Source organism: Protopterus annectens, chromosome 13.part0 (genome assembly GCF_019279795.1).
Source record: "Protopterus annectens isolate FY-2018-M chromosome 13.part0, PAN1.0, whole genome shotgun sequence".
NCBI classification, from domain to species: Eukaryota; Metazoa; Chordata; order Ceratodontiformes; family Protopteridae; genus Protopterus; species Protopterus annectens.
Window position 1 is genome coordinate 518,528,244 of NC_056747.1, and position 23,870 is coordinate 518,552,113.

Genomic DNA, 23,870 nt, shown 5'->3' on the forward strand with positions numbered 1-23,870 from the left:
CTGTCAACTTGTCCATCACCATTGCAAATAAGAAAGGGCTCATAGCTGATCCTTGATGTAATCCCACCTTAAACTTATCTGTCACTCCCATTGCAGACTTCACCACTGTCACACTACCCTTGTACATATCCTGTACCACTCTTTACATACTTCTTTGCCACTCCTGACTTCCTCGTACAGTACCACAACTCCTGTCTAGGCACCCTATCATATGTTTTCTCCAAGTCCACAAAGACACAATGCAACTCCTTCTGACCTTCCCTGTATTTCTCCATCAACAGTCTCGGAGTAAACTTCGCATCTGTAGTGCTTTTTCCCAACATGAAACCATACTGCTGATCGCTAATCATCACCTCCCTTCTTAACCTAGCTTCCACTACTCTTTCCCATAACTTCAAGCTGAGACTGATCAGTTTTATCCCTCTGTATTTACTACAACTCTGCACATCACCCTTATTCTTAAAAATAGGCACCAAAACACTTTTTCTCCACTCCTCAGGCATCCTCTGACTTTCCATGATTTCAGTAAACAATCTGGTTAAGAACTCCACTGCCATTTCTCCTAAGCACCTCCATGCTTCCACTGGTATGTCATCTGGACCAACAGCCTTTCCATTCTTCATCCTCTTCATACGTACTTCCTCCTTGCTAATCTGTTTCACTTCCTGATTCACTATCCCCACATCATCCAACCTTCTCTCTCTCTCTCATTCTCTTCATTCATCAGCCCCTCAAAGTACTCTTTCCATCTGCTCAACACACACTCCTCGCTTGTGAGTATGTTTCCCTCACTATCCTTTATCACCCTTACCTGCTGCACATCTTTCCCAGCTCGGTCCTTCTATCTAGCCAATTGGTACAGGTCCTTTTCTCCCTCTTTAGTGTCCAGTCTTTCATACAACTCTCCATATACCTTATCCTTCACCACCTCTCTCTTTGACATGCTCCTCATCTCCTTATAATCCTGTCTACTTTCTTCATCTCTCTGACAATCCCACTTCTTCGCCAGCCTCTTCCTCTGTATACTGTCCTGTACTTCCTCATTCTACCACCAGGTCTCCTTGTCCTCCTTCCTCTGTCCAGATGTCACACCAAGCACCTTTCTAGCTGTCTCACTTACCATCTCTGCTGTAGTTACCCCGCTATTCGGTAACTCTTCACTGCCCCCTAGTGCCTGTTTTAACTCCTCCCTGAACCCACCTCACAATCACCCTTTTTCAACTTCCACCATTTGATCCTTGGCACTGCTCTCAGACTTGTCCTCCTCTTCTTGATCACCAACATCATCCTACAGACGACCATTCTATGCTGCCTAACTACACTTTCTCCTGTCACCACTTTACAGTCTCCAATCTCCTTCAAACTGGCCCTTCTACATAAGATATAATCCACCTGTGTGCATTTTCCTCCACTCTTGTACATCACCCTATGCTTCTCCCTCTTCTTAAAATACGTATTCACCACAGCCATGTCCATCCTTTTCACAAAATCCACTACCATCTGACCTTCTGCATTCCACTCCTTAACACCATACCTGCCCATCACTTCCTCATCCTCTCTGTTCTCTTCACCAACATGCCCATTGAAAGCCGCTCCAATCACCAGTCTCTCACCCTTGGGTACACTCACCACCACTACATTAAATGAATACACTCATTCCCTCCAGTACAGCTCTTTTGGGTGCATACCTTTAACTCCCAGTGGGCATGGCTTGAGCCTTTAAAAAATGAAGTTATCACCTTACAATTCTAACAAATACTCACTAACATAGGTCAAATATCAACACAATTGTGTTTGCCATCATATATGCTTCAAGATAAAATATTCAGATGCCTTGTATGTAACATGGTTTTGGAATTATTAATGCAAATATGAACAAGCAATATTTGATGCCTAGAGGAGCAGTAGGAGGTAACTGCAGATGCACCTGGAGGCGTCACTCGGATGTAATGAGATAATCAAGTTTCTGAGTTACTGCAGAAAATCTCCAGTTTTCTCTGAGTGGTCTGTCTTTTAGCTGTGCTATTTTTTTAAAAATGTTCTTACAGGTTCATAAGTAGGTACTAGGCTATCGGCCCAAGGGCCTATGTAAGCCTAGCCGGCAAGGTTACCCAAGAAAGTTATTTTCCTGTGCCACTGTCCAGCAGAGGCACAGAAGTGATCCCTGGGGTGTATTTCCTATTTCCCATCCACTCATCAAGATTTTTCTTGAAGAGTGCTGATGAAGAACTTTGCTTGACATCGATGGGTAGCTTGTTTCAGAGTATAGGAAGTCTCTGGGACAGGAATCTATCCCTCCAGCGTGTCCTGTTTATTGTATTGACAAGGTTTAGGTCCCTAGAGCATGTAGCTCAGAGGGATTGGGATTTCTTTAGGTGTAGCATGTCCAACAGCTCTGGGTTTGAGATAGCTTTATATGTTAGGCAGAGATCTCCTCGGAGTAGGCTATATGCTGTGGAGTAAAGCTGGAGTATTTTGAGGCGGTCAGTGTAGGGCATTTGTTTGAGGCCAGTAATCCCCTTTGTGAGGTACTTCTGTGGCCTTTCCAGCTGCTGCAGATGTCTTGTGAGGTACATTCCAAAAGGGGTGTTGCACTCTATAATGGGTCTAATGAGTGACCAGTAGAGGGTAACAATAACCTCTTTTTTTTCCTATATGAGAACCCTTTTATGATGAGGTGCGCTACGTAGAAGGACTTCCTGACTACTGTGGCGATGTGACTATCAATGGAGAGACTACTGTCCACCTAGGTCCCAAGGTCTCTTATCACGCATTCGGTGTTAAGTAGATTGCTGCCTATGTGGTAGTTCATGGGTACAGAGTTTTTACCAAAGAGGATGACACTGCACTTTTTGGCATTGAGCTTGAGGCCATGGCTCTGACACCAGGCATCTGTCACAGTGAGGCCCTTCTGTAGGATGTCCTCATCATTTGGGGACATGACTATGTCTCCTAGTTTGCAGTCCTGCGAACTTCATTAGCTAGAGGCCTTCTGTGTTAGCCTGTACTTCAGAGAAGTAGATACCAAACAGGAGAGGTCCCAGGACAGAACTCTGTGGTACTCCACTTGTCACTGCTTTGAGGTCAGATTTGGAGTTTGCAACTTTTACAGTGTGGGTTCTGTCAGTGAGCCAGTTAGCAACCCATCTTGTGACGTAGGGATTTATACCTAGTTTAGTGAGTTTAGCTATAATTCCAGAATGGGGGATGGTGTCGAAAGCCTTGGCGAGGTCAAGATAGGCTGTGTGAACCACCTTACCCTCATCAACGGCGTTGGTGACTGCCTCAAAGAAGTCGATCAGGTTCAGAAGGCATGATCTGCCTTTCACAAACCCGAACTGGGTGGGATCCAGAGTTTGGAGGTTACCAATGTCTTTGAGTTCCATGATTATACGTTCCATGGCCTTGCACACCAGGCTCATCAGGCTAATAGGACGATAGTTCCCGGGATCAGTGGTGGCTCCCCCTTTGTGGAGTGGGATAACTGTTGCTGTGTGCCATTCAGTGGGCGCAAAGCCTGATGTGAGGCTATTATTGAACATGGTGCTTAAGTGGAGAGCCAGTTCATTCTGAAGTTCGTGTAAAATGCAGCCTGGGATGTTGTCCAGTCCCATGGATGCTGTGTTTTTTGGCTTTAGAGAGTGCAGCTTTTACCTGCATAGTTGTGATTACAGGGACTCTGCATTCTTCCTGTATAGATATTGGCCCTTTAGGGGGTGAGAGGGGGGTAAATTTAGCACTGAGCCGATCTGCCAGGATGTTAGCAATGTCAGTTGGTTCTGTAATTTATGTGCCTTTGTGCTGTAACTCAGAGCAGATCTAGGTATTGCCATCTAGATTCTTGACATAGCTATAGAATGTTTTGTGGTTGTCCTTGGATTTAGTGGCGATTTTTTTCATAGCTAGCTTTCGAGGATCTTATAAGGGATCTCAGCTTCTTACTGAGGCTGACCAGGGAGCTCCTCTCCTCATGGGATTTTACCCTCTTTTGCAACAGTTTCTTCCTTCTGTTGTACAGTTTGTTTATGGCAGGGGACCACCAGATTGGCTTCCTTTTTTTGGAGGATAGCATCTTGGTTCTGTTTGGATAGCACAATCCATGTACTCGTGTAAGTGCTTATAGAGTGCATTTGTGTAGGATTCAGCAGTTGTAACTGTATTGTCCATCTGCATGGGTGTCATGAAGTTCACCATTTCTTTCTTAAGAAGCATGAAGTTGGCTTTGGAGAATTTTTTACTGTGGTTTCCTTAATGGAGGGTGGGGGTGGGATGTGGATATCAAGGGTGATAAGCTTATGGTCGGATCGGACCAATGAGAAGTTGACTTCAGGTGGGAACACCGGTCACTCATGTTGGTAATGACTAGGTGTAGGATATTGTTGCCCCTGGTGGGGGGGGTATGGATAAGTTGATCTAGGGCATTGGAGTTTATGAATTCCAGAAAGCGTTGAGCTAAGGAGTTTGTACACGAGTAGTTTTCCCAGTTAATGGTGGGGTAGTTGAAGTCGCCCATTATTAGGGTGTTTGGTTGAACCCTAATATTTTCCAGTACATCAAGAAAAGAGGAGTGGGAATCCTGGGGCATGGTGGGGGATCTGTAGCAAGCTACAATTTGGATTGCAGTTTTGCCCAGAGTTAGTTGCACTTGGATAACCTCGGATACATTATGGTGAGCAACTAGCCTGGAGGTGTGGATATCCTTAATGAATATGGACACACCTCTGCCTTTGGTGTTTCGGTCCAGGTTACATGGCCAAAATGTGTGGTATGAGTTATAGCCTGGTAGTGCAGGGGTGCTCTCTGGAGCCTTGAACCAGGTCTCAGTCACTGCACAGATATCGATGTTCTCCATTTTAAGGAGTGCCTCCAGTGAGTGCATTTTGAGATTTAAACTTCTAGCATTGAGTAGCATTACCCTCAGTTTTTGCTTTCCTGTTCCTGTTATGGTGGTGAATTTGTTATTTGAACCGTGCCTAAAAAAGGCACTATAGGGGCAGCAAGAGCCTTAGCCAGTGTCCAGAATCCCAGGGGCGACAGGTGCAGGCCATCTGTGGCAAAGCATTGTGGTCTGTTGACCATGTCATCCCAAGCAGACAGATACTGGATCCCCTTAGAATGACATCAGAAGCTTAGCCAATTTTTGAAGTCTATCATTTTGTCCTTGTACTACGGTATCGTTCTGGGCGATGGCAGAATGCTACTCCGGGCTGGGGTCATACCTGCCTGGGCTACAAGATCTGAGAGCTCTTCCATGTCTCTTTTCATGTAGTCCAGGGAGGTATGTTTCAGGTCATTCACACCAACATGGACAATGACAGAGTCATATTTGTACTTGTTGTGGAGTGCCATGAGTGTGTGGGTTATGTGGCGGGTCCTGGCACCCGACAGGCAGCTGACAGTAACCTTCTCCTTATTTAGCCTGGTGAGTGGGACATCAGTGTGCCTGACTAGAGTCACCTTTGACAAGTGTGTTGGGTACGTTGTTTTGCCTTATTGGCTGTGGTTGAGTGGCACACTGAGTCTGTGGGCTATGTGTCATTTGGGTTGTGTTGGGGGATGGAGGTTGCTTGTGTTTCTGCTTTGGAGGTCTCTGTTGCTTAGATTATTATTGAGAGCCTTCGCGAAAAGCCTCATATTCATCCCGTCTTTCCTTCATTCCAACCTCAAATTTCTGATTATTTTGTCAGCTCATCTGAATAGCTTCTTAAACTTACTTCTCTTCTCACCTTAGCAGGCTTTTTCATTTGACTGTATTAATTTTTTACAATGTTTCACTTATTTTAAGCACATCTGAATACATTTGATTTATTTTTCTCCATAAATTACTGGAAGCCCCTTGGGGGGGGCATGCCCTGCACACTTCTGCTTAGGGAGAATACTCCTGTAGTACCACAGCCTTAGATTTTTATGTGTATGTACACACACACATTATTACCAGAGCTTTTTTTCCTCCTCCTCCTTTTCAAGTTGATTTTCATTTTCATAAATCACACATCCACCAGAAACCAAGCAACGAACAGAAGAAAACAAAGATGCAGCCAGCCAGATGAAGGAAAACTGAATTCTTTACTACTTGCACACAAGATTTAGCACTTTTGTCTGGTGTATAACAAACGGACTTCGTGAGAATCTAAACAGTAAATCACATTTGGTTTAAATAACCCTCTTGAGAAAATCACGTTAACCAAAAAACAGTCAAAAATGCTTTCCCCCTCCACTCTGTACACGTGGCCAAACCTAATGTTAAAACCATAGTTAGTGATATACACACACACACACACACACACACACACACACACACACACACACACACACACACACACACACACACACACACACACAAAAGGTTCTTACTGAAACCAGGTAAGAATGCAATTTTAAAACCCTATCAGTAGGCAAACTGTTATTAAAAACTGGATGTTTTACAGCATCTTAACCCACAAGCTCAAAGTCCATTTGCCTTACAACACGTAATGCACAAAGCCTAAAAAAACAAAATCCCTAACCTCCATGCCTGGCTCTCCCATAACCACACTGACATTACCACTGTTTCTGAAACCTGGCTGAAAACCTATATAAAAGATAGCAAAATCCTACCACCAGGTTTCCAAATTATTCGCAATGACAGGGCCCACAAAAAAGGAGGTGGAGTAGCAATAATCTAGCCCATCTCCCATACCATAACTCCCTACTCCAGTAAAATACCAACCTTTGCCAGTGCTGAAATTATAATAGGTTTACTAAAAATAAACAATCACAAGTCCGTATGTATCACTGTCCTCAATATTCCCCCTGGTGATATCAAAACTCTTGAAAACATCCTGTCCTGGTTCTCCTCCAATATAAAAAATAAAACCTATATACTCTGTGATACCAACATCAACTGGAATACTATTAACTCTGAAGCCCCTTCCCACATAATCAACCTTTACAACTTCTCCCAACTAATACAATCTCCAACTAGACCAAATAAAGATGGTACCTCTGGTACCATCATTGACTGGATCCTAACAACTCACCCAAACCTTATCACCAAAGCCAAAACATTACCTGATCCTCTCAGTGATCACCTACCAGCCTTCGCTGACCGTCTCCCATCTCCACTGCATAAACAACACCACCACTACATTCAAATCCGGAACCTCTCCTCTTTCAACTCTCTAACTTTCTCCGAATTTTTAAAACATACTGACTGGTCCCCCTCTAAAAACCCTTCCTCTAGATAATGCCATTTCCTACTTTAATCACAAATTCCTTACCCTTCTCAATCAGCAAGCCCCCCCCCCCCAACCAAACACATGAAAACCAATCCCTGCCCATTGTTATCAAAAGATACTAAACTAGCCTTGCACTAAAGGGACAAAAAATGGAAGCAATATCGAAAACATAAAAACCCTAATACCCTCCTAGAATTATAAGCAACTATGAAACTCTGCAAAAAAACTAATGATTAAAGACTGCAAAGACCACTACTCCAAACTCCAAACTCCAGTCCTTGCACTCAACAAATCCCAAAAATTTCTGGGACTCCATTTCATCCATGCTGCATCCTGGCAGCAGAGAAAAACCCTTGCCCAGACCCCAACCTTGAAACAGCCAACCAATTCAACTCATTCTTCATAGACTGCACAGCTAAACTATCAGCCTCTTTCTCACCCCCTCCTGCCCCAGCCACCACACCAATCATCAACCTTCCTCCACATCCTTCTGCCTCAAGCCCATCCCCACAAGCACTATAAAAAGACTTCTCCTCAAGCTCAAACCCTGTTGCAATATACCCGACAACCTTCCACCCACCTTCCTCAAACAATCTGCAGGTAGCATTGCCTATCCCATCTCTGTTCTTATAAATAGATCCGTACAAGAATCATTCGTCTTCTGTATGGTGCCATGCTTACATCACTCCCCCCCTCCCCCACAAAGGTGGCAAAAATACTGATAACCACCAACTTCAGGCCTATTTGCCATCCTTTCCCCTCTTTCTAAAATACTAGAGAAAACAATACAAGCACAACTCATGGCACATCTTACTCTAAACAATCTCCTCTCCCCTACTCAACACGGCTTCCTGGCCAAAGCACCATGACTGCCCTACTTTCCTTTCTTGAAACCATAAACCTCGAACGCTACTCAGGCAAGTTCATATCCACACTATTTTTAGATCTGTCAAAGGCCTTTGACACCATCTCACACACCCTACTTGTATCCCAACTGTCCACCCTACACCTCTTTCCCACCACCATCGCCTGGTTTTCCAGCTACTTGTCCAACCGCCAACAAGCTGTCCAATGGAAAACTTCAACCTCCCCCTTCCTTCCTACACCCACAGGTGTCCCACAGGGTTCTGTTCTTGGCCCTGTTCTCTCCAACCTGTTCATTTACAACTTTCACCAATCCATCCCAGACTCATTTGTCATCCACTATGCAGATGACTCAATCATCGGCTCAGCCTTCTCCCCCTCCAAGCTTCTAGCAAAAACCCAACTAGCCTTCTCCAAAAGATAAACCTGGATGCAGTCTAACCATCTGGCACTAAATGCAAATAAAACCAAACTAATGTTTTTTCCCCCCTACCAAAAACTCCATTGACAAATCCACATTCACTATACAGAGCCAAAACAACACCTTCCTTGAAATTGTACAAAAGACCAAACTTCTTGGCATCATTATTGATGAAGAACTAAAATTTGTCACCCACATCCACTCCACGGTCAAGAAAATCCACCAGTTAGGTCTCCTCTGCAGGCACAACCGCTTCCTAAGCCCGTCTACCCATCAAGCTCTTGCATCCACCTTCCTACTCCCCTCCCTTATGTATGGTGCCCCTCTTTTCACCAATCTCCATCTTGGCCTTTCATCCAAACTTGAATCCTGCTACCACAAGATCTCCAAATTTGCAACCAATTCAAAAAACTCATCCCACCACTGCCACTCCCTCCTCACCCTCAACTGACTTGAACTACCCAACTACGTAAGTTACCTACAACTCACCATTGCCCACAAGCTCATCTTTAAACCTGCCAACTGCCCAGCTCTTGCTACTTCCTTAAAATCTTACATTCCCAACTGCTCACTCAGATCCAAAAAACAAAATCTCCTTCACATCCACAAACCTGCATGACCTCCTGGCCATCTACTGCTGTCCCACTCCTTAGCTAAACAGTGGAACTCTCTCCCCACACACCTACGCAACTTTCCTAACCATACAAATTTAAAATCTCGGCTACTCTCTCATCTTTCTTCCAAATGGGAATGCCCTTGCCACGCTCCAACCTAAACCCCCCCCCCTCATTCCACCTTGCACTGACTCATCCACCTACCTCTACTATTACTTCATCCCACCCAAAACAATCCCTCTCCTACTAAAAACTAATTTTCTCTCTAATATCTATTGCACTATACTCTCCAATCTCAAATATACTATTACCCTCTCCATGCAAAATATTTTCCTAACCCTACTAATGGCTAGTAGCTATATATTTTGAAATGTTAAACCTACAATTGAGTTTATAACAGAAATATTCACTTTATGTAAATGTTGAAATTTCTGTATTGAATTATATCTTTTCATTTGTGTAACATTATGACAAGCCATTTGCAAATGTCATGGAGCTTGTATGTAAATGTTTAATTAGCTGTATGAACTATGTCCTTTTGTAACATGTGAAATGTAATTTGCAATTATTGTGGAGCTTTTCTCCCTGGGCCACCACTGAAAACGGGCTCTTCTTGGCCCAGTGGCCTTCCCCGGTCATCAAACTTAAATAAAAAAATAAATATATTAAGCCTGATTTGCCATTTTAATTTGTGATATTCAATAATATAGTCACATGGGCCACCTCTAGCATTTTTAATACCTTATCTAATACATAAAAACAAAAAATATGAGTAGAATGTTGCGTAATATGTTTTTACAAAACATTATTTAAATTTTTGTCTAAATTATGTTCATTTATTCTATCCATCAAGCGTCTTTGTTTTTCCTACATAAAACTATTTGCAATGTTGACACAAGGCAGTATAAATACCCCACTGAATTACAATTGACATGATACTTAGAAATTATTTTACTGCCATTAATAATAACAGAATCACTGTCCAAAATGAACTTACATTGTGGGCAAAACCCACATTTAAATGTTCCCACTTTATTAGTTTTAAACATCTGTTCACTCACAGCATGGTCAAAAATTGCTTGAAAGGCTTAGCTTTTCTGTAAACCATCACAGGAGCTTCACCAAAACTTCACACACATTATCAAAACACTAAAAAGTATCCCAGCTTTTTTTTTTTTTGAAAATACAAGTAATTTCATAAATGCCTGGGAATAATCTTTATTTGGCTATTGACTCAAACTAGCATTAACACAACTAGTAACACTTCTTAGTAGTGGTCTAAAATTGCTACTGTTTCTTTTTCTAGTAACTTCTTCAAACACTTCATTAATAATGTTATAGGGGGTAACCCCTAGTCTTAAACATCTCACTTAACTTGTGGCCTTCCATCAAATATGTATCCTATTCAGATACCATTCGACTCCTACATATTGACCTTTTACTGTTGCCTTTTTCTGATGTTGGGGTGGCATTTGGAATAATGAAGCAAACTGTCTGAGTATGTGGGCTTCCCATAGATGGTACTAACAAACCTTTCATGGGTAATATCTTTACTAATCAAAACATCCAAATAGCTGATCTCTCTAGCATTATGCATGTAAGTGAACTGTAAAAAGATGTAGTCATGTTTAAATAAAATATAAATTCCTCAATCTCCCTATCAGTTCCTTTCCAAATCAAAAAAATATCATCCAAAAAGCATATGTAAAAGGACCAGGGAGGGGTTGACTTGTAAATGTGTTGAGTAAGTATTTCCTTTCCTATTGTAGAAGTATAATATTGGTAAATACGGCGGCACAAGATGCCCCCATAGCCACCCCCTCCTTCTGCAAAAAGTATTTCCCATCCAGATATAAATAATTATGATTTAGTGCTAATTACATGAAAGTGTCCAACACATATATTTCCTTGTCATCATACTCTGTATTTTCAACAAACTCATGCAACCATTCGAACCAAACATCATGAGGAATGACATTAAGTAAATTAACCACATCTGTATTTACAAATATAACATCCTCAGTATAGGTAACCTCTCTGTTTTCCAAAAAATCCCGAGTCATGACACAAATGATGAAAAGAGTTAAGGCAGTTATTCAATTTTGCATCAATATACTTAGCAAGGGGGTGTGTCTCAGATTTACATCCATCTGCAGTGGCTTTCCTAGGGGGCCTTGCTATATTCTTATGCAACATAGGTATGCAGAATATTTTAGGAACAGTAGGAAATGTTGCATTCAAAAAATGGAATGTTTCAGGACTAATATATTCATTCGCCACCATGTCTTCGAGTAAAAAAATCAGTATACTTATAAGACTTACAAATACGATGCATAGAGGTGGCTTCATAAAACTCATCAGATAACAAGTTCAAGCATTTGAAAAATATAGTCAGCTTGGCACATAACTACCTCCCCCACCCTTATCCTGGTTTCATAAGCGTAATATTTTTATCCTTGCTTAGTTGAAAAAGTTACTTGTACTCAGCATAAGTCATATTGTTACAAAAAAACTGATTTTTCTTGCAACAAGCTTTCTAAAGTCAAACGCTAAATGTTTAGTGTGAGTAATAAAGAATGTTTTTTCTTCATCTGGCTGACTGCATCTTCGTTTTCATCTGATTTTCATTTTCCCCAGACATCTCACTTATTGATATCCATTTAGTGTAGTGACTAACCAGTAAGTGAATTTAGCCAAAATAAATGCTTTTTTCAAAGTTTCTGTTTTCGTACTGGGGAGCACTAATTGACCTGTTTAGTGTACAGCCAGCTTGGAAGTACAGTGTAGCTTATCTCTGAATGTTTGTATGGGTTTTGGTCTACATTAGTGTATCTAGCACTGTTGTGATTTGTCTAACTGGGAGATGTGGTATAATTGACTTTAACTGCAAATAATATTGTGATTTGAATGGCTGTCTCTGATTCTGGTTGTTTTGATATAGCACAGAAGCTTGTCCCACTGTAATAAAAGGGTAATTAAAAGCCAGTCTTTCTGTATTTAGGTCGCTTTTGTAGACTCATATATACATAAAAGGGCATGAATGTACCATGTAAAAAGTTTGTCTGAATGCATGTTAATTTTGTTTGGAAGAAGCATTGTTGGGGACTCAAGGCAGTCATGGTGCTGTCTTTTTCAGGCAGGAACCCTTGCAGCAAGAAAAGGCAACATCCTGTCCCTCTTTGAAGCCTAAAATCAGCTGAAGACAGTAAGCTGAGGTGTGAGTGCTTCACTTAACTTTCTTCTTATAGATGACCACGATTTTTATATTTTTAGCAAGTTTTGTGGGCTTTATCTTGACTCTCTAGAGTAGTGATTTCTATCTCTGCAGTCAAAGGAACAGATTCCATATTCAATGCTAAAAAAATCCCCACTGATGGTGTTGTGAAAGACCGCACATTCTGCACTGGTTTATAGAGGCAGAACTCGGAGAAAAACTGATGTAAGCTGAATGATTGAAAAGGCAAAAGTTCAGCATTTGACAGGGTCATACACAAAACACTGATCAATAAATTAGTACAACTAGGTATTGATGTACTCTTGATAAGATGGATAGCTGCATGGCTTACAGATAAGACATGGCAAGTGTCATCAAGCAATTGGACAGGTGAAATCCTTGATTACAGTCAGGGTTTCCCACAGGGCTCTGTCCTAGGCCATTACTTATTTAGATTGTATCTTTCAGACCTAACTTTTTCATCTGAGGTGTTCTACAGTCTATATCCAGATGACCTGAAACTGGGTAAACTGAGTACATGTGTTATAGGTAAGGCATGTATGCAAAATAACTTGACTAAATTGACCATTTGGGCACAGGAGAATAATATGCTGATAAATATTCAAAAACTAAGCATAAGAGATTTGGGAGACATAAATTGAAAGATGAATATTTAAAACAGCACACAGTGATTGAAACTGTAGACTAATTTAAGGACCTTGGGTGTATGGGTAGATTCAACTATGAGTTTTCCTAATCATATCAACCAATTGGTTAACGATAGTTATAGAACTGTAGGTGCTATAAAAAGATTTACAAAGTCTAGGAAATCGAAAATGCTGAAGTCATTGTTTGTTAGTTACATTAGACCCAAACTTGAGTATGGAATAGCAATATGGAAACCCTATAAGAAAGCAAGCATGAGTAAACTGGAAAGAGTACAGTGGAAATGTACCAAGGGAATCCATGGATGTGAAAATGTAAGTTATTATGAAAGACTAAAATGAACTTGTACTGTGTTTCTTACAGATGTCTAAGATGAGGTCTTATTCAAGTATATAGGGCATTTAGAGACTACCTCTGGGAATGTTTGGGGCTATCAAAAAGTACTAGAGAGTCATCAGACCACCTATGTAGAAGATTCTTTAGGAATAAGAACTGTACTAGTTGGTTCTCTGACAGAGTAGATGATGCATGGCATAGACTGCCAAATTACATTAAAGCAAGTACTAGTTTAGATATTTTTAACAGCAGCCTGGACGCTTATGGGAACAAGTGTTTTGGTATATTGACAAGCCAGAAGGGCATTAATGCCATGCTTGAAATATTTGTATGTATGTTTGTATGTATTGAATATCCACAGTGTACTTATTTATTTAACTGGTATGGAAGACTGATTAGGCAACAAACCTTTTAGCATCAACCAAGGTCAGAGGCATAAGATATCGCTTTGTGCGCCATCTAGCTGTTTTACTTCAAAAGCGAAGACAATACTAACTCCAGTACATTGGTTACGTCTTGGATTTAAGATTGTATACTTGCCGAGAACTGCAGATTCTAAGACTAGTGCCCAGAAGAAGGCATCTTACAAAAGAGAGAGTATAAGTAGTGAAGCTACATCATTATTCTGGGTAAATGTCTGCAAGACTGATACTAATCCAGAAAACATCTGTGTGGTTGTTTAATTTGAAGTATTTACATTATCATGAGCTGCATTTGCATGAAAAACTTTTATAAATCCATCCCATAAGGATCCCTGTCTTAAAAGGCAACAGTGGTAAGATATTGTCCTCACAGTTCTTTGTTCATTTCTGACTTCTGGCCTCTATACATTGAATATGCATGCATCTCCCATGTCTGAAGGAGTTTTTTTTGTTCTCTGTTTTCATTCCAAAATAATACTGGTCATTTGAACAGATAGTTGAAGTTCTGAGGACTGCAGCCACAATCCTGACATCATCAAAATTGGAAGTGTAAATATGTGAAAGATGTGTACTAAATTTCCAGTTGTAGTACTTCAAGAGAATTCCCTTTACTCCAAGATCCATTAGTCTTGAGGTTGGTGTGTTTAAGTAGTACAAGTGTAAAAGCCCCCATGCACTTTTTGAAGGGGGGATGGGGGCAAAACCTGCCTTTAGAAATGATTTAATGTCATTACACTAGTTTCATGATTTGTTGTACTTATGACTTACTGTACTTTCATAGTTACAGTAGAAACTTAGTGTAAGGGTCTTGCATATCTGATTATGAGCTTCATTATGGATGTGCCCATGTATGTTGTGTACATAACACACACATTTTGTTATCTGTTTGTATTGTATGCTTTATTTAAAGTTGCTTTTGTGGTTTAGTGTATTAATGAAAAGGGTATGTGGATCAGCCCACTTGGATGGTTAAAAGTAATAAATAAAACAATAATAAAAATAGTTTTCAGAATGTATGATACTTTGATTGTGTACCTCTTCTCTGCTAATTTTGAAAAGGCTGCCAGATAACATTGCATAGTTGCTATTCACTTGAAATTTGTTTACAGCATACTTGTAAAAGCATATTTTACATGCATTTTAAGTATGTTCTGCAACACCCAGGAAGTTGATATAAGTGGCATTTAGATTTATTATTGTTATGCCTTGATTTTTCTTTTTTTCAGATAAGTGGAATGCAAGAATCACAGAGCTGAGGATGCAAGTCGAACAGCTTTTTGAGCGAAAGTATGGTATGGGTTTTAATACATCTAAAATCAAAATTTTATTTTATGAAATATTGAAAGATTGCTACTCATACCTGTATCTTTTGGCTTGTAGAAATAATGTTGGGTCCGAGTGTGATACATATACTTGGCCTGACCTTTATGACGTTTCTTTTTCTGATGTGATCTTAGCCATTATGCTGTTTAACATGTGCATCTGTACACACTTAAGTACACATTTCTGGATTGCATTTCTTTGCTGCAACCAAAGTATGGCTGTGTAGTCCAGCTGGGTTAGATTGTATGCTGATTTTTGACATATATTATAAGGCAGGTTTTTCTGCTTATTTTTAAACCCACTAAAATAGATGTGTCTTGTTGCTTCTTGAATGGAACTGGACAGAAGAGTAAAACGCAGGCATACAGCTATTTCCAGCTAAACAAGATAATGCAGGAAGTTTTGTTACCCAAAACTGCCTTATTAGAGTAGAATAAAGAAACCGTAGCAGACTTGTGCACTACGTTAGATTATTCAAATATATACAAAATAGTGGAATGGGAAGACACCACCTTGAGGGGGAGAGGTTGAGAGGGATGAGGAATATAATAGGGAACTGTAACAGTTATAGATAACTGTGAAGTGAGAATTCATTTACTAGTCAGATTGGTCATGTTTAGTATATTTGTGTCAGATGTCTTACTGGTGATAGAGAATAAGGTCAGCTTGAGCAATACTACAGCCAGACTAGAATAGTGGTTAGCAGCATGGGAGATTTAACTGCCAGCTTGAGAATCAGCCTGTCAGTGTACTAGTTGACAGTCTATATGCTTTGCAGCATTCTCCTTCATTGATGAAATCAAGTGGTGGTGCCTAAGGAAAGGAGTCCGTCTTCCAGCTTAATACAGAAGTAACTATGAAGAAATTTAAGGAAGCTTGTATTTTATGCAAGGATTTAACTAACTTACTTTGAAGTATTTGAATTCAAACATGGAGTGGGTTTTAAGACTCACTTTAATAGCATAATTTAAAGTACTTATTTGATTAGCAAACGGTGGCACTTCTTGGAACCGGCATTATGACTGTAATTCTGCAGTAAAGCAAAAGATGTGTTGAAGTAACTAATTTTATCTTTAGCTGAAACTTTTGGTGCAACAACAAAGATGTTCCTTAACTGGTATTTGTTTATCCTTTACACTGAATTCAACAAATGTCTAGGAAGTCCCAAATCTGACTTACATCTGTGTGTGCCTGTTTAATGCATACTGTAAAGAAGTGCACGAGATTCATCAGTGTGCTAAACCATAGAAATTGTTGTGATACTGGGCTGGCACCACTACTACCAAGTGTGACTGTATGAATGTACCACTGCTACCAGTGTGGCACCCACCCATATGGCAGGATGCCACCACTAACGTCAGAATGGCTGGCACAGATGTTTGAATCCCACCACTGCCAACCAAGGGTGAAATAATAGGAACAGAGTACACAAGTCTTTAATAACAAATCCACAAAGTGCAACCTGGCCTCAAGTGCATAAAGGGGACTCTCTCTGCTTGTTCTGGGTATAGGATTCCAGCCTCCACAGCCAGTCCACTTACAGAGCTGAATCTTTGGCTGAGCACTGCCCCCTAGGATCCCTGCCTCACTATTTTCAGTGTGAACCTGTGTTTTTCAGTATCCTTTTATTGACTGTAATTGCCTTTCACACAAACTGTACTTTTCATATACTTACCCCAAATTTCCAGGGAAGGCTGACAGAATTCTCTGATTTCCCACAGCTTTCCTCCTGGCACAGTAGCACTATCTTCACTCTGAGATGTCCTTCAAGAATGCAACTGCAGTCCTGACATGTGGGTTGTCCTGCCTCAGGCAGCCCCTCAGTCGGCCAGATTCCAAAGTCTGGGTCCGGCGTCGGCCGATGTCGCCTCCTCCCCGATGTCAGAGCAGCTGGAGTATAAAGGCATCAGCCGACGCCATCTTCCTCCGTCTTTCTTGCCGCGCGGTGCCCGAAGCAGAAGCAGTTCGCAAGTGCCGGTCGGTCAGCTCCTGTGTTTTCAGTTACCGAAGTCATCTAAAAGCTAAGTACCCCGTTGGGGAACATTTTTTCTTGCCTCAGCCGATGTCAGAACAAATTGAGAAAGTTAATAATTGTTTGTCTTGTGGTAAACAAATACCTCATAAGGACTTTCATTCTTACTGCCTCCCTTGCCTGGGCCCAGACCACGACGTCTTAGCCTGTGCCTGCTTTAATAAGCGCACTCTCAGGTGCCAGGCCGAGTTTGCCGAAGACTTTTTTGGCGAATCTTACGCTTACAATATGCCGCCGGAACAACCGACAGCACAAACTACCAAAAAACGAAAGGACCGGGACCAACATCCTTGGCCCGCGTCTTCCACCGATTTAACTCCTAAGCCCTCCGCGAGTGCTTCGGTCCCTTCGGAAGTGGTAATTCAACCGCTCCAGGCCGACGACACCGCGTTAACTCATCCCTCGGTCTCGGAGGCTACTCCGGTGCCGGTTGTTGATTTTCCTCTGGAAACCGAAGTTCTGGATCTACCCGACACCATTCCAGTGGACAAAGTTACCCCTGCCCGTGGGGCAGCTAGGCCTCCTGTATCCATGTCAATCAAGGCCTTTGCACGTGCTAAGGCCGCCAGCCAGGCCAAGGCCCATCCCAAGCCTGCTTCTCAGGCTCCTTCTGACAAATCATGTCTCTGGCTGCAGATCTTATTTCTCTTATTAGGGGGTCTCAGCCTCACCCAGACAGAGGTTCTCAGCCGCCTGCAGAAAAAAGGCCTAGAACTGAGCAGGCAGACAACCTCTCTTCAGATGAAGCCTCTGGGGATTCAGAGCATTCAGAAACCCAAGAGGAATCCTTCCAGGCCTATGAGGACTCTGATGCTGAGGAATCTATTCCCTCTGCCTCCCCTCCAGAGGATTTTTCTTTCGGTGAAGTCCTCCACTCCATGAGGGAGCATTTTAAGTGGCAGGGTCAGGAATTTTCTGATTCCAGGAAAAGGCTACGTACCTTCCTTAAGTTACCCCAGCACAGACCTTTAGCTATTCCGCCAGTTTTGGATGTCCTGGATGATGTTTTCTCCGACTCCAGTGCTTCCCCTGATTCTCTCACTCCTGCTCCTGTCAAGCCAGACCGATATTATAGGGTCCCTGACACTCACAAGTATCTCTTTAAGGCCCACTCTGTGGATCTAGAAACTATTTCACAGGGCCCCAAAGGAGTGGCTACCTCCTCAGCCAGGAATCCACTGCCAGCTGACAGGGAAGCAAGGTCCCTGGAGAGATGGGGTAAAAAAGTCTATACCTCCACCACCCTTGCCATGAGGTCTCTTAACTGCCTTTTTCATATGTTTCAGTACCAGGATTATTTACTGGATGATTTGCAGAAAAAGATAGCCTCTCCTGAGCCTATAGATAGAAAGGCATTGCAGGATTTGGTTCATAATACCCAGCAGGTTAGTAATCATTTTCTACAGTGTGGTTATGATGCATTGGAGGCTTCATGTAGGGCAGCTATGACAGGGGCTGTTATCCATAGACATGCTTGGCTGAAAGAACAGCCGTTGCCAGATCATGTTAAAGTAAAGCTCCTGGATGCACCTCTGGATAAACAGAAGCTTTTTGGAGCTAATGCTCAGGATGTGTTGAAATCTATTGAAGAGAAGGCAAAATCAGTTCAAACAGTAAAGAATTTCCTCCAGGTTCAGCCCCCAAGGTTCAGCCGGAATTGGCCTTCAAAGAATTGGTCCTTTCCAGACTCTGACAAGTTTCAAAGGGGAAAGAACAGGCGTGCACGAGGAAGAGGGCAACACAGAGGCTCCTACAGGGGATGCCAATGGCAACCACAAAATCAAAGAAATGGCACAGGTAGTACACCTGCACTACAGGGACAATGACAATGACTTACCTTTCACTCCGCCTACCAAGTCTCAAAGAGAAGCACCTATAGGCGGAAAATTATCTCTATTCTCAAAAAACTGGCACATTATAACAAGGACAATTGGATTCTGGACATAATAGACAGTGGTTACAGATTCCACTTCCATACCTTACCAACAGGACAAGGCATGCCAAACCTGCCACAAAATCAAAGGGCAGAGGCTCTCATAGAAGTCTCAAAGCTGTTACAAATAAAAGCAATAGAGAAGGTTCCTCCTCAGGAACAAGGCCAGGGATTTTATTCAAGACTGTTCCTTGTTCCAAGAAAAGAAAAGCAATGGAGGCCTATATTGGACTTGTCCGTTCTAAATACTTTTCTCATGGTGCCAAAATTCAAGATGCTGACGTTACAGCAACTTCTTCCCATGCTGGGCAAGGGGTCTTGGCTGGTTACTCTGGACCTCAAGGAGGCATACCTGCATGTCCCTATCAGACACAGTTGCAGAAGATACCTCAGATTTCTTGCAGGAACAGAACACTATCAATTCTCAGCATTGCCGTTTGGCTTATCTACTGCGCCCAGAGTATTCATGAAATGCCTGGCATCAGTAGTGGCACATTGCAGACTCCAAGGGATTCAAATATACCCTTACCTGGACGACTGCCTAATTCAAGCAGACAGCAAACAGACCTTGATAAGACACTTGGATTACGTCATTCAATTGCTGCAGGCTTTGGGATACACAGTCAACATTCAAAAATCAAGATTACTGCCACCCCAAGAGATTATATTTCTAGGAGCAAAACTGGACACACAGCTGCAAATGGCTTTCCTCACAGAGGAGAAACAAGAACATTTAACAGCTTACTTCAGAGGCCTAGCAAAATTAACCCACCTGACCGCAAGGAAGACTTTGCAGGCCCTGGGGTTCATGGCATTTTGCATTCTTCTAATCCCTCTGGCAAGACTACACATGAGAAAGCTGCAATGGTACCTAAAAGCTTGTGGTCACAACACAGCCACAACCTAGAAGACATAATACCACTCATACCATGCCTGCAAAGGGAATTTTTGTGGTGGGCTCAAGCAAGTCACTTAAACTAAGGCATGCTTTTCAACAAACCTCCAACAAGCCAAACTATTACAACAGACGCCTCAGACCTTGGATGGGGGGCGCACATGGACGGCAGATGCATTCAAGGGCAATGGACTCCCATGGAGATGCATCAGCATATAAATCAAAAAGAGATGTTGGCAGTGATACATGCACTAGAAGCCTTTGGAAAATCTCTTCAACAGGGTCATCTGCTAATAAGAACAGACAACACCACTGTCATGTGGTACATAAACAAACAAGGGGTCACTCATTCCTACCCCCTCTGCAGGCTAACAATGATTCTTTGGGAAAAGTCCCTGAAACTGAACATCTACTTGCAATCCCAGTTTGTTCCAGGCAAGGACAATGTTCTGGCAGACAGATTGAGCAGAAATTTCTTGGATCCACACGAATGGATGCTACACCCACGCATTTTTGCACAAATAGCATCTGCATGGGGAAGACCAGACATAGACCTCTTTGCATCTCATCTCAATCATCACCTGAAAAGGTTCTGCACAAGGATACATCATCCTCTAGCTTGGAGAACGGATGCTCTTTCCTTCAGTTGGAATGCTGTAACAATTTATGCATTCCCTCCTCTACCTTTGCTCACCAAGGTGTTACTGAAGATCAAGGCAGAACAGCCAAAAGGAATCTTGATAGCTCCAGACTGGCCAAGGCAACACTGGTATCCACTACTATTGAGCATAACTCACTCCAAACCGTGGCCCTTGCCTCAATGGCCTCTGCTCCTGACTCAACACAGTTACAAGACTGTTCATCAGAACCTGCAAACCCTAAAGCTAACAGCTTGGAGAGTTCCATGACTCAGACCCATGACTCAATCTCTGAAAAAGTTCAGGAAATTTTGCTGGAAGCTCGCAGACCTTCCACCAGAAAAACCTATTCGGCCAAATGGAAGAGATTCACCATCTGGAATGTCAACAAAAGGGCCAGGATGCATCATTGGTGAACATACCTCAGATATTGGAATACTTGACAGAAATGTTTCACAGTGGCCTCTCATACTCTTCCATCAAAATCCACGCTTCAGCTATCTCAGCACATTACAACTGTGATCCACCTGTGTTCTTGCATCCTTTGCTAAGACAGCTTATAAGAGGCATAAAGAATATCAAACCTCCAAGGAAGCTACCAATTCCTGCATCGGACCTCACTTATGTCTTGGAAAAATGAACTCTTCCTCCTTTTGAACCAGCAGCAACTTCAGAAATGCAATTTCTGTCTTGGAAAACGGTTTTCCTGTTGGCAGTCACTTCAGCAAGAAGGGTCTCGGAGATACAGGCCCTCATGACAGTTCCTCCTTTTCTCATCTTTCATCAGGACAGAGTTTCCCTTAGGACCAATCCTTCATTCATGCCTAAGGTGATATCCAGAGTGTCTCTAAACCAAGCAATTCACCTGCCTACTTTCTTTCCTAACCCTCAAAATAAAGGGGAAAAGCTGCTGCATACTTTAGACATTCACAGACAACTACGCTACTACTTGGACAGAACAAAGTCCACCAGAAAGTCTGACCAACTGTTTGTAGCCTATGCTGCTGGAGTACAAGGAAAAGCAGTCACCAAACAAACTATCTCAAAATGGATTGGACACTGCATCAGATTCTGTTATTCTTTTCATGGAAAAAGTGTGCCAGCCAATATTAGACCACACTCCACCAGAACTATGTGGCCACATCCACAGCTTTTCTAAGAGGAGTGGCTACAAAAGACATTCTAGAGGCTGCTACATGGAGCTCCGTGCATACTTTTACCAAACACTACAACCTGCCATTATACTCCAGATCCCGAGCAGGCTTTGCTTCGGCAGTCCTGCAGGGCCTTCTAGCTACACCATCTCTTGCTTAGTCCTACCACCCCCAACTTGGCTATGGTATTCAACCCATATGTCAGGACTGCAGGTGCATTCTTGAAGGACATAGTACAGTTTTATACCTACCATAAATGTAGATGTCCGATAGATATGCAACTGCAGTCAGGTTTTCCCTCCCTCCTACCCCTCTGTTTTCTCCCTTTTGGGTCCTTTCTCCCCTAACCTATCAGCTGGGGATATATGTTATGGTGTATCTGTTTATTACTGTTGTGCATGTTTGTTTTTTATCTGTTTATCCATTCACAAAATTTAGCCTTCCTTGGAGGGCACCTGGCATCTGGGGCAAGAAACACTAAGGAAGATGGCGTCTGCTGACGCCTTTATACTCCAGCCACTCTGACGTCGGGGAGGAGGCGACATCGGCCGACGCTGGACCCAAACTTTGGAATCTGGCCGACCGAGGGGCTGCCTGAGGCAGGACAACCCATATGTCAGGACTGCAGTTGCATATCTATCGGACATCTACATTTATGGTAGGTACAAAACTGTACTTTTTAGAGCCACAGACCTCCAGTTACCTGGCTACTCTCCAATTAAGCCAGATATGAAATCTTGCCCATTAATATCACTTTTCACTGGCCGTAGGACTTAAGTAGGCTAATGGCAGACATGTACCACTTGGTTTATTAGCCAACAGAGTACATTGTAATCACTGTCTCCCTAGCTAAATAGGGCATGAATCTAATAAATGTTAGCCACAAGAGCTAAAAGTTAATAAATGAAATTGAATCTGCATTTGAATGGTTTTCCTTATTTAAGTAAGTATACATAGGTTGGGACACAAAGAAATAAAATAAAAGGCAATTAAAAAAAATGCATATGGAAAAACCTGGGCTCCAGATACCTTAGTTCCCATGCTAGATTTTACCACACATGCTAGCTCTACTATTATAAATTAATAACCAGTACTCCTAGAGAGAGGCTGTTGATATCTTGTTTGTGGTGAAACTGTCAACTTTTGGATAGTATGGCATACAGGCTTAAGATCATTGAGGATATTCAGAAGCCTATCCATGCATTCCCCAGTATGTTTCTAGCACTAGTATTTTAAGTACTACTAATCCAGAGGCCTTTGTGCTATGAGTGTGAATAATCCAAGGACAGGCAATCATTTACATGCTACACCTGTCAGTAATGGACAAGGGTGCCAGTACAGGAGTGAACTTGCGATTTCCTATCCAGATTACACTTGAGTAGAGTAAGAAACAAAACTTACCTTTACATGGGGAAAAAGGTGATTCCAGAGAAGTGGTATTCTGTGTGAGATCTGTCTGTCCCACCATCATTTTCTATTTAAGTTGCAGAAGAGATTCAGTTCTCTTGAGCGGGTGTTTCTGCCACTGCTGGAGTTGTGGATGGTTAGTAGATCTGAAAGGATGAGGATTTGAGACAGTAAGTGTTGCTTTTGTGATTTAGGCCCTTGATTTTCGTAGTGCGAAGGCATTGTGGTTAATTGAGGTGTGTCAGGTGTTTGGGCAGGTACATACTGATAGGGGCATTATATTCCATGTTTAGCATAATGACTGCAGAATACAATGGAAGAATCACCTACCTGGACCTGGATGGTGTATCCTTACTTATAAGCCACACAATGAAATGGACTTCTTTCACATGGTGGATATGTGGTGATTGCATGATGGCTCATTGTCATCATGGGTTTCCAGGTCCTGTACTTACTGGGTTAATTATCCGTTGTGTTGTCAATGTGATAGTTGCAGAGGACTTCATGCATGCTAATGGATACAGTTACCCATATTTTGGCATATAGTTTTAGGTCATAACTTTTCTACCAGGTGTTTGTTTGGGAAAGGCCTTCCTGAAGGATCTTTGTATTTTCTAGATAGTTTATGATGTGTTTTCCCAGTGTCCAACACACATCACCTTCCTGAGACTAGCAGAAAACAATTATTCAAACCAGTTGCATGTTACTCTTACAACAATTCGATCCTAGCAGCA

The 23,870-nt window shown here is 42.1% G+C and overlaps 1 protein-coding gene across 6 annotated transcripts in view; it reads left to right on the forward strand.

Moving 5' to 3' along the window:
• GTF2I (general transcription factor IIi) overlaps window positions 1–23,870 on the forward strand; it is a 1,956,122-nt gene that overhangs the window by 887,424 nt on the left and 1,044,828 nt on the right. For all 6 annotated transcript variants that reach the window (XM_044054149.1, XM_044054150.1, XM_044054148.1 and 3 more), the window contains one exon: window positions 14,981–15,046. In XM_044054149.1, the coding sequence (XP_043910084.1) occupies window positions 14,981–15,046 (66 nt within the window). The remainder of the gene's footprint in view (window positions 1–14,980; window positions 15,047–23,870) is intronic.